General features: G+C 41.7%; 1 protein-coding gene across 2 annotated transcripts in view; it reads left to right on the top strand.

The window, feature by feature from the left end:
- The window catches only part of cacna1bb (calcium channel, voltage-dependent, N type, alpha 1B subunit, b), a 152,282-nt gene that overhangs the window by 106,322 nt on the left and 29,706 nt on the right, over positions 1–16,254 (top strand). Inside the window, exons 22-33 of one of the 2 annotated variants that reach the window (XM_047569844.1) lie at positions 1,959–2,711; positions 3,293–3,498; positions 3,828–3,957; positions 4,573–4,702; positions 5,368–5,427; positions 5,796–5,902; positions 6,835–6,846; positions 8,663–8,683; positions 12,082–12,178; positions 13,843–14,003; positions 14,099–14,236; positions 15,974–16,175. In XM_047569844.1, the coding sequence (XP_047425800.1) occupies positions 1,959–2,711; positions 3,293–3,498; positions 3,828–3,957; positions 4,573–4,702; positions 5,368–5,427; positions 5,796–5,902; positions 6,835–6,846; positions 8,663–8,683; positions 12,082–12,178; positions 13,843–14,003; positions 14,099–14,236; positions 15,974–16,175 (2,017 nt within the window). The remainder of the gene's footprint in view (positions 1–1,958; positions 2,712–3,292; positions 3,499–3,827; positions 3,958–4,572; positions 4,703–5,367; positions 5,428–5,795; positions 5,903–6,834; positions 6,847–8,662; positions 8,684–12,081; positions 12,179–13,842; positions 14,004–14,098; positions 14,237–15,973; positions 16,176–16,254) is intronic. The other variant, XM_047569845.1, reaches the window with a different exon arrangement.

Genomic DNA, 16,254 nt, shown 5'->3' with positions numbered 1-16,254 from the left:
CTTTTAGGAGTTACACTGTCTTCTCCTCCCCCGCCCGACGTATCTTGAGGTACAGGTGAACAAATGGAACTAATCTAACTTCCCCATAAAGCCCCATGTAATTAAATCATACTGTACAGACAATTAAGACACAGTATGAGACTCCTTAACACATGGAAGGTGGACATATGGACACATCAAAGAATTTTTGACTGTGTCTTTTCCTGTCCACAGAAAAAACCCATGTTAACAGAAAAAATAGCACATTTTACCCAGTGTGATCTTCAGTCCATGGTTGGTTTGTCTTATCTCAGCCTTTTTTTTTAAAACTTATTTGGGAAAAGGCCATTCCTCATTGCATGTTTTTTTCTGCCTGCTCCATCCACACGTGATCCAGGTAACGCTGAATCTGAGGAAAGATTCCGTGTCAGTTCATTTGCAGGTTTATCACATTAAGACGTGTTCCCTTTGCAGTGAATATAGTCATGAGGAGCACATCTGGATTACATTACATGCTTCAACTGATATATCCAGTAAAATACATCTGTGTGCAGTCAGATAGTCCTAAAACCTATCGGAGCCACTTTGTTGGAAATGAATTCAACTCTGTGGTGCTTAGATGGTCTATAAAAGTCACTGTTAATTTTCTGTCCGTCCCTATTTAAAACTTGTCCCAGCGTTTTGATTGGCCCACAGAGCTTTACTACATTATAATCGGTACCCAACACATGGGAACCAACTTTCTACCATAAACAATTGTGTGAAATCTGTCTGGCTTCCAGCCGGTCAGGTCTAAAGAGGCATTAGAGGCCTTATGAACCATTCAGACATATTGAGTTCAAGAATACACTGATCAGCCAGAACATTAAAACCACTTTCAGGAGCAGTTAATAACATTGACCATGTTGTGACAATTCAGTGTTCGGCTGGGAAACCCGACATTCATGTGGATGTTACATAGACCACCTACCTAGATCAGATCAGGCACCCTCACCCCATAGCAATGACACTCCTCCCCAGAAGGATGCAGCCTGACACCACACACACACACACACACACACACACAAAAACAGTTTAGGGTAAACTCAGAATACATGAAGAACAACACAAGGTGTTAACCTGGCCTCTAAATTCCCTAAATCCCAAACTGATTAAGTATCTGTTGGAATATCCACAGAGGCCCCTCCCCTTAACTCATAGGACCCAAAAGCCCCCAAACTCAACAACACTGTGTTTCCAGACTTACAGATGAGTCAGAGCTGTGTTGGAGGCACAAGAGAGACCTATAAAATACTAGGAAGGTGGTCATAATGTTATGCCTGATCAGTGTATGTCCCTGTATGTTTTGAATAGCATCTTATAATAGTGTGATTCTGGTGTTTGAAGGACTCCCCTCTGTTAACTTGTGTTAACTTTAAATAGCTTTACAGTCACACTGTCAAAACAAGGTTTCCTTGAGGATGTGAAACCATTTTTCACAGGTTTTTGGAGATTTCTTATTCTCCATAAAATGACTGCTTTTATTTTAAGCATTTGTAGCATTGAATAGCAATGTATAAACCATTAGTAGAAAGAAAGTCATTCACAGAAAAAAACACTAATAATCACCACATTACTTCACATGTTTAGCACTTTTCGTACCAGTCATCTGGGAAAACATTAATATCTTCATTTTTACCCTAGAAGAGATTAATTCATCCATTAATATTAATGTTCTATTTTGAATTCCTTCTCCACATAATATTCATGTATGGTAAGTGAAAGCTTTACCATGCTGAACATTTGTACCAATGCATCCATAGACCTGTTCCTGTCTTTCTTACTTTACCATATTGAGGTGTTGGTGAGTATCACTGATTGAGGAAATGCTGTGTCTATGGATGGAACTGTGGATTATTCACCCAAACCGCATACAAAAAAAGAACTCAAACCATCTTTGTGACGTGATTTTTACCTGTGGGTTTGATTCCTGTTTGCAGCAAGGAGCAGCAGCGGTCAGCAAAGATCATGTCAGTGTGGGAGCAGAGGACTAACCAGCTGAGGAAGCACAACATGAGGGCGAGCAGCGAGGCCCTGTTCAATGAGCTGGACCCCGAGGAGCGCCTCCGGCTGTCCACCGCCCTCCATCTGCATCCCGACATGAAGACTCACCTGGACAGGCCTCTTATGGTGGAGTCCAGGAACGGCGACCAACCCAGCAGGCCTCCCGACGAAGGCCGGGATGAAGCGGTGGATTCCCGGCAGGACGGGTTGGGAGACAGCTTCCACACCCACTCCAGGAAGCATCACCGACACTGTGACAAGAACGGCGAGAACAGGGACGGAGGCGATGGCCGCGGAGGGAGACACCACACCCACCACAGCAGGAGCAGGGAGCACAACGCCGACGGGCCCCAGACCAACGACAGGTGTGGGGACAGGAGCCAGAGCCGCGATGGAGGGCAGGGACACAGACACCACCACCACCAGGCCGGCTCCCCCGAGGATGAGCCCAATGACGTGCGGGGAGAAGAACGAGGACATCGCCATCATCACTCCCATCGTCCACCCAAAGAGGGAAATGGGATGTTAGCCAACGGTGCACAGGGAGAGCGCAGGGGGAGGGGTGGAGGTGGAGGTGGAGGTGAGAGTAATGGCGAGAGGAAGGCACGCTGCTCTCGCATGATCAGAGCTCAGTCTACCCTAGATGGAGACGACTGCAGGAGGAACAAAAATGGAACCAAAGGTTATAGGTAAGACTGCAGATGCTAAAAAATACAAAACACTGTAAGACATATTTTCAAGTACTGTAGATACTCAGCAGTTTTTGATAGCATTTTTCAATGGTATAATTTGAATAGAAAAGTGATAGTTATCAAAGAAATGCAGTCTATAGCAGCTAGGTGTCTAAATAATGGCCCCAAAAAAGTCTGATTTCCGATGCACTGTGCTTTAAAAAGGTAATATCATTGTCTTAACGGCACCAAAACTGTTGACTAAATGACTTTGAACTATGAAAAAAGCTGCCTGCTTATATTTACCATCAGAGGATGCATTTGTTTACGAGGTTCAGATGTGGCAGTAGCTTAACATAAAGAAGATCCAGCTCTTGACTGTGTACTGTGTGTCTGACTTAGCTTAATTAATTCTCCAGAGGATTTTTATTTTTACATCTTAAATCACTATCAGTATCCATTTGCACGTATTCATAGACGCCACATAAGTACGACTATGCCTTGAGGCAGCGTGGTAGTAAAAGACTGTCTGTTTGCCTTGACACAGTGCCCTCAGAGCGGAATATAACAGTGCTTGCGTTTCAATACTTTTCCCCCAGAGAAAGACAGTCAGATGCTGAGGAAGAGAGCCTTTCCTGCAGTCCTCTGCAGCCACGGCGGAGCAGCCTGAGTCTCGGAGAAAAGCAAGAGGACGCTGACAACCAGAAGAACTCAACCAGGGCCAGCCAGGCCGCCCTCAACAGCAACGCTATTCACATCCCTGTCACCATCACCGCCCCGCCTGGAGAAACCACCTTCATATCTAGTGTGTACAGCATGTTTTTTGTTGTATTATAGAGATTTCGTGTCGTTTTCAAGCCTGATTATGGAGCTTGCGTTTGCTTATTTTTGCATCTTTTGCCTGAGCACCCAGTGTTCATAGTCACAACTACAGCTTGGTAGTTACATAATATGATCACGCATCACATAGCTGTCATGCTTATTCCTGACCCCACCACCACCATCCTATTAGCCAAGTAAGAAGTTATGAATGCAGCATTAGAGCAGTCAATAGCAAGTCCATAGAAAACACCTCACTTGTTTCTGTCTGTGGTTCTTTGAGATAAACGAGCGTATTTTTTTTTTTCACTGTAGTGAACAACATCGATTGTGACAACTTCCAACTCAGTGAGGAGAAGAAAGATCTGGAAGAGCAGGAGGCCGCTAATGGGCCTCGGCAGATCCTTCCCTACAGCTCAATGTTTATCTTTGGCCAAACTAACCCGTAAGTTACAACTGGTGACTCAGAGGAACAACGTGAAATGTAGTTAAACAGGATACAAATGTGCTTGCAGTATTCTGTGTTATTTTGTCCAAATAACCTGTTGTAGCACACCTTGAAATAACAAATGCATTGCTTATGTATGTGTGCATCTGTTATTGCATCTATTCACAACCATAGGAGCAAAGAAGCAGTACCTTACAGAAAAAATTGATTGGGCCTGTGGCCAAAGAACAAAAGATACGAGTGTAACCATGGTTCTTTGCAGTCTGTGGTGATCAGGAAATATAAAAAATACTAAAAGTTTCCGAAGCTTCATACTAAAAAAAGCACATTCAGAGAAAGGATTAAAGTCTAAAAAGCTTTAGACTTTGGAGGCAAACACTGAGTACCATTGGTGTTTCTCCTTTATGCTGATGATGTTGTTCTGTTAGCTTGATTGATGAGTTTCAAATAATCGATACCTATGGTTCAACAGAGGCTAATATGTTTCTATCTCAGTGCATTATTTTGACAATGGGGGCCATGCGTGTGGTCAATGGCATGCTGATGTCACATACCCATTCTGTGTGCAGTACATTTGTGTCTGTGTGTGTTTATATGCGTGTGATCTTGCAGGGTGCGACGGCTGTGTCACTATGTGGTCAACCTACGCTACTTTGAAATGTGCATCCTGATGGTTATCACCATGAGTAGCATCGCTCTGGCAGCCGAGGACCCCGTGCAAGCCAACGCACCGCGCAACAATGTGAGTCAGGCTGACGTCTAGACCTCCGAAGTAAACATGTAGAAGTACACAGCAAACACTTTGGTTGGCAGACAGATAAACACGCACAGACAACTATTTGTATGGAAATGTTCATGCTTTCAAAATGTGGATCCACGGATAAACACGTCCGAGTTAGTCTCGCTGAGTGGTTCATTTGGATGATCGAGAGGTAAAAGGGAAATGGCTTCAAATTGGTTTTGGTCAAATGGTGCACTCTGAGGAGGTTCACACAATCCCAAATCCCAATTACGTTTGGCAAAGCGCGTCTATAATTTTTGTATACAGTATGTGTGTGACAAATGTTAACACAGGCAGCGGCTTGTCCACAAACATTTTTTGCAGTTTGACAGACAAGCGCAGCTAATTAGTATTCGAGTCAGGGACACGGAGGGGAACCGAGGTGAGGATGTGTCCATGTGTTTGCGTGTGTTGTTTGTTTGTGTCGGTGTTCAGGCAATGTGTGTTTGTGTGGTAGCGTCGAAAGCCAACAGAGCTGAAGGCTTTTGACAGGACAGGAACATGCTGTGCATATCTGGTCTGCTCACACACACACTTCCAAAGAGTCTTCAGCTGACAACATCTGTGACCGTATCTGTCTGTTGATGAGTCATTTAAACTGATCTTCCTTCACCCTGGTTTTGCAGGTTCTCAAGTATCTGGATTATGTCTTTACTGGAGTCTTCACTTTTGAGATGGTGATTAAGGTGAGGAGGCTGTACGAATCTTGGTAATTGGTTGGTTAAAAGCCATTCTATGTATTTTGATGTTTAGGTTATATTAACCACATTATTTCAGTCTGTTTATATCTAATTGGGTTCTTGCTTCTCAAAGATACTCTATACTGATTTTCAACAGAATGTAGCTTTCATTTTTTCCAGACTTTTTGCTGTGTTTTGACCTTCTAATCACTAAATCAGACCTCAGCGACTAGACAGACTAGCACGCCGTGTCTTTGTCTTGCATTGTAATGTCATCGGCATTTATAATTACCTTTGTGGTGAGGTGTTCTCTGAGGTAACACACCATCCTAATTTTCTATATTATGCTGCTGCTGTTCAATCTCTGATCCTAGATGATTGACTTGGGACTGCTCCTCCACCCTGGCTCATATTTCCGTGACCTGTGGAACATTCTCGACTTCATTGTGGTCAGTGGAGCCCTGGTGGCATTCGCCTGCTCGTAAGTCGCTTCTTCCTTTAAATCTCGCTGTTACTTAAAAATCACAATGCGATACAGTTGACACTGAAAGCACGCCGGGTGTGCTCGGTCTCTTTTGGTTTAGCTCCAACAGGCAACTTTAAAACGCTCGTCCAATTATTTTCCCCTTTTCACGCCAAGCCTTTGTTCTGTCTGAGGCTTATTTTGTCGACGTCTCAGACTCTTCTGTTATTGTTACAAAGTGTCTGCAGCCTCTCCCCGAGAGTCACCTAATGAGATACACAGTTTGCCTGATACGTTTAAGGTTCATGATGGAGCAAAAGATAGGATTTTAATGTAACTGTCAGGCTCCAGTTACCACGTGTAGCTTCACAATAAAGCCCTTCAACAGTATTTACTGAATGCAGGCAGTTTTGATGTACATCATTTTGACTATTAGAAGTCATCTCTCTATTATAGCACCTTTCTACCTGAACAACTTCATGTTGTTCTCACAACTGTGCATTTTGTCAGTGTTAACTGATAGCAGAAAGTTAAAGTAAAGTAAAGACCTTACTGCTGTGTCCTTCAGTAAAACTTACACACTGGAATTATTGTTAAAAAAGAAAGAAATGTATATGATTTTATTACATTCCAGCCTCATGCAAATGTCAAGTAAAACTTCACAGAGCTGCATCCCTGGCCTGGAAGGATAAGGTGGTCGCATTTATTTTCAACTGCTTTGTCAGTTTTTTCCCCAGCGCTTCACATGTTGACTCTGTCCCGAAACTCACACACACAGTTTGTCACCTGTATATTTTTCTCTGTAACACTTTCCTGTCACTCTGGGTTTTTGTGTTTTGCCAGCTGCAGACTTATGCTGTTTTTGTCTTTTATCTGTGGCTGACTCTGTTTCTGTCTACCCTGTCGCTTTTTCCCCTCCTCATTTCTTCTCTGACTCGGATCGCTTTCAGGAGCCTTATGGGGTAATGCTTGCTCTTTCTGCCTGTCTAACTGTCCGCATATTTCTCTTACTGTTTGAGTCCTCCGTTTCCTTTCTTGTCCCTCTTAACTAGTGTCATTTGTCGAGTTTATAGTCCCCATCAGGCCTTCTCTCTCTCTCGCCGCTAAATGTCATATTTTATTTTCTGTTCTTATCATCGCCCACCACAGTCATCATTAAAGATGCTGGCATTTACTCTGTTTGTGTTATGTAATTGTGGGTTACATCTGTATTCAGGTTACATAAGTGCAATTACCTGTTCTCTATTTATCAGACATATTGTATGTGTGTTATTGGGAGCATGGGCATAATGCACAGTGGGGCAGCGCCGTGATTGGACAAAAAAAAAAAAAAAAAAAAAAATTCTGTACTGTCAGATGCATTTCAATAATTTCAAAGGTTCAAGCTTTCATAAGTGTGGTTGGTGCTCTAGATATTAATGTGGTGCTGGTGATTGCTGGTGTCCAATACAAACAGAGTGAATGGTGGCTATAAACTTTTTCACATTTGCAGAGTATAATTAATATGCAGGACTACACTAATTCACAGTTATTATAAATGACATATTTTAATGTGTGGTATCAGATGGACTTAGTCCCTTCGATCAGATTGAATCATTTCTCCATCATCCCTCAATCACACATTACCCTCCTATCCAACATTTTTTTCTTTCATCAACTTGGTGCAAAACATACTACACTCACAATGCAAGGCTCGAAGCATAATTCTGGTCTCTTACACCCTGGATTCATTTTTTTAACTATGTATTATTTTTTTCCCAATTTTGGGTTCAGTTTATCTGCAGTGACTCACATTAGGAATTACTTCAAAGTAGAATGATTGAAATAATTTGGTGCCTCATTTTCTCACCAAAATCATTTCAACTTAGGAATATTTTACAGTTTAACACGTATTTATTTTATTTTATTTTTTTTACTGAAGAATTGTACAGGTTTCAGATTTGTTGTATTTTATATCAACAGTCACTGTACTTGTATTGATGTAATTCATGCTTGTTAATCCACACAGATAGTTCTGTCCCTGTTTTTCCAGCACTGTAGAGGAAGAGTTCGTCTTCCTTTTTTTATTTCACCAGAGAATTTCTTTTTTTTTTTTTTTTCAATCTTATACTGGAAACCTACACTGACTACAGTAATTAGAGGCAGAACAGCACCAGCGAGAAAGACAACACTAACACAGACTACAGCCAAGAATAATAATGAAACCAAACCAATCACAAAAAATCTAAAAGCCATAGAAACCAACTTCTAAAACAACCGTTTCCATGATTTAAATATAATTTGGTGATCAACAAGTGATCAACACAGAGACGGTGACATACTGACACACAGCCCTGAGACAAGTATACCAAGACCATGTCTGGTCCAACTAGGGTCCCAAGTTGTGTAAACCTTGGGTCCCATGAGTCCTTCTACACCAGTCCAAATTGAATAGTAATTTAGGGGTAGATGAGATCAGTACATTTCTCACCTGCAGAGTGAATCCAGTCATACAGAGATTCCTTTCATCAGTGGTGTCCTCTCACCTTCTCGTCCCCCTCATTGACTAGTTGTTCATGGCGCCATGATCATGCTCTTTCCATAGATTTGATTTATTCTCCTGTTCAGTCTTCTCTAAAGAGATTAGCTAACTTTGTTTCATTTCACATGTTTAAATGTTGTATATTTGAAAGTGTTTTATGTTGTGTATTTATTTTGCCCTTCTCTATCTTTACATGCCGGTGTCTGTATTTGCGTATTGTCTGCTCGCATATGCTTATTATTGCTTTTCGTTATCAGGTCGCAACAAAGCGTGGCCAGGTGGGAACTGTCCCTATCTACTTTTTTTTGCTTTCGACCCCCTGCTCCCTTCCCCCTCCCCACAGTACCTTCCTCTTCTCAACCCCCTAATTAACGTCATGCCAAGCAGCTTGGGATTTGACCATGACATTCCTCCCTCCTCGCTCTCTACCCTGTTAGAAGAACATCCTCCTGTTCCAATATTGGGATACCGAAAGACAATATTGGGCACGACCCCTCATAGCTTTCAGAAGACCAGTTCATTTTATCACATATTTATATCTGCAGTGAATGTCTTTCCACTTTCAACGCTGGTTATCTGTCGTATCAAAGCCTTTATCTGTTGTTTCGCCACGTCCTAAAACCTCTTTAGCTACAACTAAAGAAGCATTAATCAGGTTATGGCCGTCACCACTGTGCCCTTCACCTACGTCCCTCCTCCTTTATGCAGTGGACTCAGAGGAAAGTCGATAAAGGATTAGAGCTTTTCACCTCATTGAAGAGCAGGTTCTACTCACAATCTGTCTGTATGTGAGGAAAATAATAGACACCGAAAATCATTTGAATGCTATTCAAAGGCTTGACAATTATTTGTTGTAAAAATACAGATGTTTGGAAGAGGATGACCTTTTAAAATCCACAAATCTAAACACTCTCAATAAAATGCCGATCACAGCAAACTGTGCTAAACATCATCCTCCTGCAGTGTTGACAGTTCAGAGACTATTCCCAGTAATGGAGAGCGTATAGATGCAAAAATAAATGCAAATGAGCTGCTGATTATGCGTCCGATCCTCTAAACGGACCAACATAAAACTCACTTGACCTACTGTTCTGAATATATCAGAATATACGTGCACACATGTGATGCACGATTCGAATGTGAAACAGCTCGATGGAAGGAGCCTTGCGCATCCTGTTTTTGCTGAGGCAGTAAAGTGGCTCCGATTAGACGTCAGATCTGGCTTTCCTAAACAGGAAATGCTCCTCACTCTCAAGAGGAGGCAGCCCATTGGACCAGAGCCACGCTGACCGAAGACGACCTCGCATGCCTGGCTACTCAGCACGTTACAATCAGTGGTGATCTGCACTGGGCTGATGCGAATGCACAACTACGTTGCCCCCACACGCGGGGACATTACATCGTCTTTGGCCACGGCGCTTCTGAAAGCTATCGGGAGACTGTTATCCAAGCATGAGAGCCGCATGCCAGTTTGTTAGACTTGGAGATTTTCAATGAGAAAAGCCAAAGGCCCTCCAGCCTCACGTAGCAGGAGCCATGCTTCTTTCCAGTTTGAGATCCATCATCCCCAAACCACATATTAGATTAGTTTTCTTAGTATGATTAGTCTGTCACCCAGTAATGACATGAATGTTTGTTTTCTGCTGATTTTCATGAACAGTGTAATGAGTCTCTCAGTCCCTAAAAACACTGACCAGCCAGGTTTTTAATGACAGCTTCTGCAGCAGGGACGAACCAATTGTTTGTGTGTCGGCTTGTGTGTGTGTGCATGTGTCACATGGAGGACCAGACTGGCAAAGTTATTTCATTATATAGCTTTATTTTGCTAGTCTCTAGTGTCCTAATTATTTACTAGAAAGGAACGGTTACTTATTATCTTGCTTCAAGAACATAACTAATGGTGAGATTGAATAAGAAAGACTTCACAGAGCCAGTGGCGTCACTGATTGGTTTCTGGGCAACAGTCAGAGGGCCTGGAGAAAGACTTGTGTTTGACTTTTAGCCGTCGCCGTCTTGGTAGTTTTGGAGCCAGAAGTGACTGTATGATATGGACGAGAGGGAGGAGTTGAGGAGGGGCCAGTGAGGAACAAAGACCACAAATGCCAATCAGCTCAGGCCGACCCTCCCTAAACATACCTGTCTGTGAGATCTAATATCTTCATTAAAGAAACATTTTCAAAAGGATCACCTCAATATCCCTCATTAGATCCAGTGGCTATGTCAACCTTCTATACACAAAAGGTGCCAAAAGTTAGTATCCAGTTAATGCGCTATTCAGAAAACATGTAAAGAAATTAATCAATTAATTTTGAATCTGAATTGACTGTAACAAAACTTAATAATATAGCAAGGACATGTCTTTAGCCTTAATACAATATCCTTACAATTGTTAGCTTACGTACAGTACTGTCTAAGTAGTCTGTAATTAAATCATTTGTTGATCTTACTTCAGTATTATGCTAGTATGTGGACCTGTAAACCTGCCACCTGCCAACATGGTTTATGTTTTTGTTTGTTGGTGTCATTCTCCACACCTTTCACACAGTAAATGTTAAGTCACATGTTTTCCACTACTTTCTACTAACCCTTTTAAATGAAGCCAGGAAACAGAAAACACTGTTTATGAAGAATGACAGCCACAGTGTGTATGTGTCACGGATTAATTAAAATCCTTCTCCCACTGTCCTTGGTCAATGTCAGTCTCCAGCGGAGTAATGGCTCAGTGGTACGCTATTAGCATAACGGCCAGTTCATAAAACCCCCGCACTTACCTCCCGACCAGTTAACAAATCATGCAGTGTTGGCAAAGGCAGCAGTGGTTCCTGCAAAGAAACGGCCTCCTGCACCAAACGCGGATTCTTTGTGCATTTATTGTAGAGATGGCAAGACAAGTTTGTGTGTTACTCAACAGGAACAAAGCCGCAGTCAAAAACACACTGCAAGCTACAGTCCTACATTAAAGACCTAGAGCGTATGTCTTTAACAGGGGGTCCGCGACCCCTAGGGGATCTGCGGAGGTACTGCAAGGGGGTCGCAAAATCTTTGGTTGACTAGACATTTTTATATATATATATCTTTTTTTAATATTCCCCCATAAATGTAAATTTCTTTAAATACATATTAAAATGAATCCAACATATTTTTAGTAAAGGAATAAGGGATAGATTTGATATAGAACACATATAGTAGTTAGGGGGTCTCTACTTAATTTCTCCATCAGTTTGGGGGTTCTTAGCCTGAAAAGCATTGAAATTGTGATAAAGAGTAAAGTTTAGTTTCAAGTTTGTGCAAGAAATGTATGTGGATTGTAAAGATGGTTTGTGTGAAGATATTTTTATAGACGCAAGAAAAAAGTTTAGGACATGGGAAGGAAGAAAAAACAAGAAGGTTTAAATAATTAAAAGAAAAAGCCAGAGAGAAAAGACCTCAAAAAAATATAGGAGAGAAAGGATGGAAAATCAAGAAGAAAACAAGCGTATTGACGCATGTTTCTGTAGAATAACATTATTCACTTACATGCATGCTCTCTACTAACAGATTACAAACAGGTATTCCTCTGTTCATGTAGTATACCTGGTGAGCTGCAAACAGCTCGTGTTAGTGGAGTCGAAAGGTTTAAAAGATTATGACGCCTGCACCGTATTACTGAGACTAAATGTTCAAACTGTCTGCACAGAGGGACAAAAGGAAAGGACATCAACACCATCAAGTCCCTGAGGGTCCTCCGAGTCCTGCGGCCACTCAAGACCATTAAACGGCTGCCCAAGCTGAAGGTACAGTAATCCCATCTGTCAGACGCGCTGGTCGCTCTGAAAGAAAAGTAGTCAGTGAGCCGCTGGTGCAGCAGCCACTCACACTATCACGAGTCAAATGTGGGTCTAGATTAATCCATAGCACTAGAATTAACACTTGATCTGTCGGACATTTGGGTTGTATGTTGTACAAATGGAGCAAAGTGACTGAATTTAGCTTCCTTACTGAGGTCCTAGAGGTTTACTGGCGGGCAGCATCTTTCTGACTTTAGCTTGGTAAAAACTTTTGAAACAGCTTTTCCCTGATAGGGGTCAAACGCTGACAACTTATCAAACAACACCAGAGTTTAGCTGAAATAATGTTTTTCTGAACGTGGCCGAATATGTCAATGTCTACTCTTTTTTGAACTTGCTGTTGGGGCTTGATTGCTAACGGCACCTGCAGTTTTGTAATCATTTGGCCCATTTGGCACTCGGTTAGCTGCCCGATTCTAATGAATGTTTCCCTTTTGGTAGTGACAAATTGGCAATCATTTCAATGTGACCCTCATTGTTGTCTTTTGTAGCTGGAATTAAAATATGTTAAATGTGTGTGCATGTACAAAATCACTTACTGTACTGTACTGCTGACTAAGAAATATTCATTTAATTCAGAGTGGCTATGTGGATGTACAGATATTATAGTCTTACAAACAAATGGTAAAATCACAAGTTTCCACTATACTGCATATGGTATATTCTGTGTAATATTTTGTATTATTTTGACGGCATGATATTTCAGTTTCCAGAAAAATCTCATGACCTCAATCAGAATATTACTGAACAGACTAAAAAAAAAAAAAAAAAATCTCATGCACAAAGTGTCAAACGTCTGGGACATGATGAATCCGTAAAGACTAAAAAATCCAACTGCAAGACCCTCAAATGTTTCCTCAGACACAGAAGTGACCGTTTCGGTGCGGTGTGTGAGTGCACCTGATCATCTAAAAGTAATGGATCTGACAAAAGATGAGAGACCTGATTGGGGTAATAAAAATGATAAAATTGAGAAAGATCAAAGCTGGCAGACACGCTCCCCCTCCACTAGACTTCTGGGACACTCGGGCGACTGGTAGAGGAGCAGAGAAATGTTCACTGTTCTCACTCTGGGGCAAAAAGAGAAGAAAAAAAAAATTGATGGCGACCTCTCATGCAGCAGCATATTCATCGGTTAGATTGCATACATGTCAGGATAGATTGACAAAGCACTTCATCTCACCCAGAAACTGTAGCACAAGCTGACAGAGAGATATAGCTGAGAGTGAATGACAGGCAGGGAAACACAAAGGCACACTTTATGTGAACCGTATGCACTGATTTAGTTGTTTGCAGGTCAGAAGACACCGAACATCTGGATTAACCCAGAGCTGAATTTGAGTATGATTTGAAAATACATTTCAGACACAATATCTCATTGAAAGCTCAGAATGTGCTAACAGTCATAGTAGATCAAGGGAAAAACCAGAGGAAATGTGAGGTGACTTGCTGTTTATGGCCAAGATCAGAGCCACTTTTTGTTTCAGTCCATAAGGATAAATAAGGATTTACTGTGCCTTTTGGCATTTCTTCATAAAAATGGAATGGCTACATCAATGCTGTGTAGACTTCACTGTCTTAAATTTTAATAATGTGTCATTATTTTCCAGGCCGTGTTTGACTGTGTTGTAAACTCTCTGAAGAACGTCCTCAACATCCTCATCGTCTACATCCTCTTCATGTTCATCTTCGCTGTCATCGCTGTGCAGCTTTTTAAGGGCAAATTCTTCTACTGCACTGATGAGTCAAAGGGCCTGGAGAAAGACTGCAGGTACACAGCAACGCACCCCCCCCATTCATTTATTTATTTATTTTTCTGCAATCAGCCATCACCTGAATCTGTCTCCCCTCCTCTCCCTCTTTCAGGGGCCAGTTTCTGGACTATGACAGGGACGACGTAGCAGCTCAACCCAGAGAGTGGAAGAAGTACGAGTTTCACTACGATAACGTTCTGTGGGCCTTCCTGACACTCTTCACCGTCTCTACTGGAGAGGGCTGGCCAGTGTAAGTTTTCTCACCTTTCGTGTTTTGTGCCGTCAATATAAAACTAATAAATCAGATAGATCTAAGGGATAAATATTTTTAGGAAGAACAGTTTATAGCAGATGAGCAGTGCTTGAGTGTCAGATGCATTTTTATTTTTTATTTCATATGAGAATAGAGATTTGCCCTGAAAGACTCTTCGCACATCTGGAGATAACCAGCACAGCGAACGTTAAATCCACGTGATTTCTCCCAAGTTTAATTACTGCGTGTTCTCTAAAGATTCAATCAAGGCTCATAGATGGCTTCAGTCTGCTATTCTGCGCCTAAGCACGGCGGATTCATCAGCATCATCATCCCTTTCAAGGGCTGTTGATGTGTCTTTGCTCATTTAATTCATTCTACTGAAAAGATGAAAAGTAAATTGTTAAACTGAGTAAGCTTGTCATGATCACATAAAGTCCCACACTTGTAAACAGATCCTGACAGCTCACTAACGGCACAGGGAAGGACACCTGGTTTTATCCTTTGAGATTCATTTCACTGTGTTGGTATCCTTGTTGATATTTACAGGTCCAGTGTCCACCCATCATATGACTAGATGTGGAGATGGGAAAGATTACTGTGTTGACCACTTAAGATTGGTTGCATGATTGTACAGTTTGCTGGTTAGGAGTTAAATATATATCAATTATATGTGTGTAGTTAAACAACTCGCTGGCCGACGTGACACATCCATGAATGATGGGTTCAGAATGGTCAAAGTTAGCTAGTTATACAACTAGCAAACATCTGTTTATGGATTATTTCCAACGTGCAGTTGTGCCATGGTTATTTTGTGAGAGCTGTTATGTTTTCCACCATTCAAACACACCAATTAAGAGCAGAGCTGTATTATACAGTATTATGTACAGTCCTATTTTTAGTTAGAATGCTGAAATGACTTAATGGAGACCCCTGCCAAAACAGTCACAGTTGGGAAACAATAGCAGTCATTGTTTGGTAATCATAACAAATCTGATTCACTGTTGTAAATATAAAACAAACACTGGTCTCCTGTGTTTAAATCTGATGTTGTGTTGTCCCTTCCATCCGCCACAACCTCCTCTCTCTTCTGAATTCATGACTCTTCTCGCGCTGAAGCAAGGTCCGATTCTCATCATATGGATGACATTAGTAGAGCTGGTGGTTTCAGTCACTTTTAAAAATGCATGAAGTGCTTCACCTGTAGCAACAAATTACAGAGGAGTTGGAGAGGGCAGGAGAGTTGTGAAACCTTTTTGATTTGCCGGAGACCACAATTCACAGCGGCATCCGTTCTTTAAGGGCAGCACCGTGACTCATTTACTCACTTATGGGCGTCCTCCCTGAGAGTTATTAGAAACCTGTACAGGTGTGATTTGATATTTTGAGAGGGTTTCCCTTCAAGGAAAATCAATTCCATCATTATTTGATCGAGCTTTCTTGATTTCCACAGGATTTATTTTAGTAACTTAAAGTGGGTTAACAGCAAAGGTGACGCTGGCTTCTCTGTGTTTGTACTTTCACGCAGTTAGAGATTAAAATGCTCTATTAGGTATTTTAGCTAAGCTCTGAGAGTTAGGATGTAAATCCATTATAAACAGACAGGGTTGGATAAAGGTTAAGGAACAGAACTAAGTTAGGACATGAATTAATTAAATAATAATATTTCCAAGGCATTCAGCACCATACTTTTGATTATATCCGTGTCTCAGTAAAACCTTTCCTTCTTTTCAGGGTCCTAAAGCACTCCGTGGACGCCACGTACGAGGACCAGGGGCCCAGCCCAGGCTTCCGCATGGAGACGTCCATCTTCTACGTGGTCTACTTCGTGGTGTTTCCCTTCTTCTTCGTCAACATATTTGTGGCTTTGATCATCATCACCTTCCAGGAGCAGGGAGACAAGGCCATGTCGGAGTGCAGCTTGGAGAAGAACGAGGTGAGAGAGTGGAAATCGACGCGCATTTCCATATTTCCCGATGGAAAAGAAACAACCGCCCTGACCCACACACAGCTCA

The sequence above is a fragment of the Mugil cephalus genome, chromosome 19 (genome assembly GCF_022458985.1).
Source record: "Mugil cephalus isolate CIBA_MC_2020 chromosome 19, CIBA_Mcephalus_1.1, whole genome shotgun sequence".
Classification (NCBI taxonomy): Eukaryota; Metazoa; Chordata; class Actinopteri; order Mugiliformes; family Mugilidae; genus Mugil; species Mugil cephalus.
The sequence above is the reverse complement of the archived record's forward strand: the minus strand, read 5'-3'. Positions and strand labels throughout refer to the sequence as shown.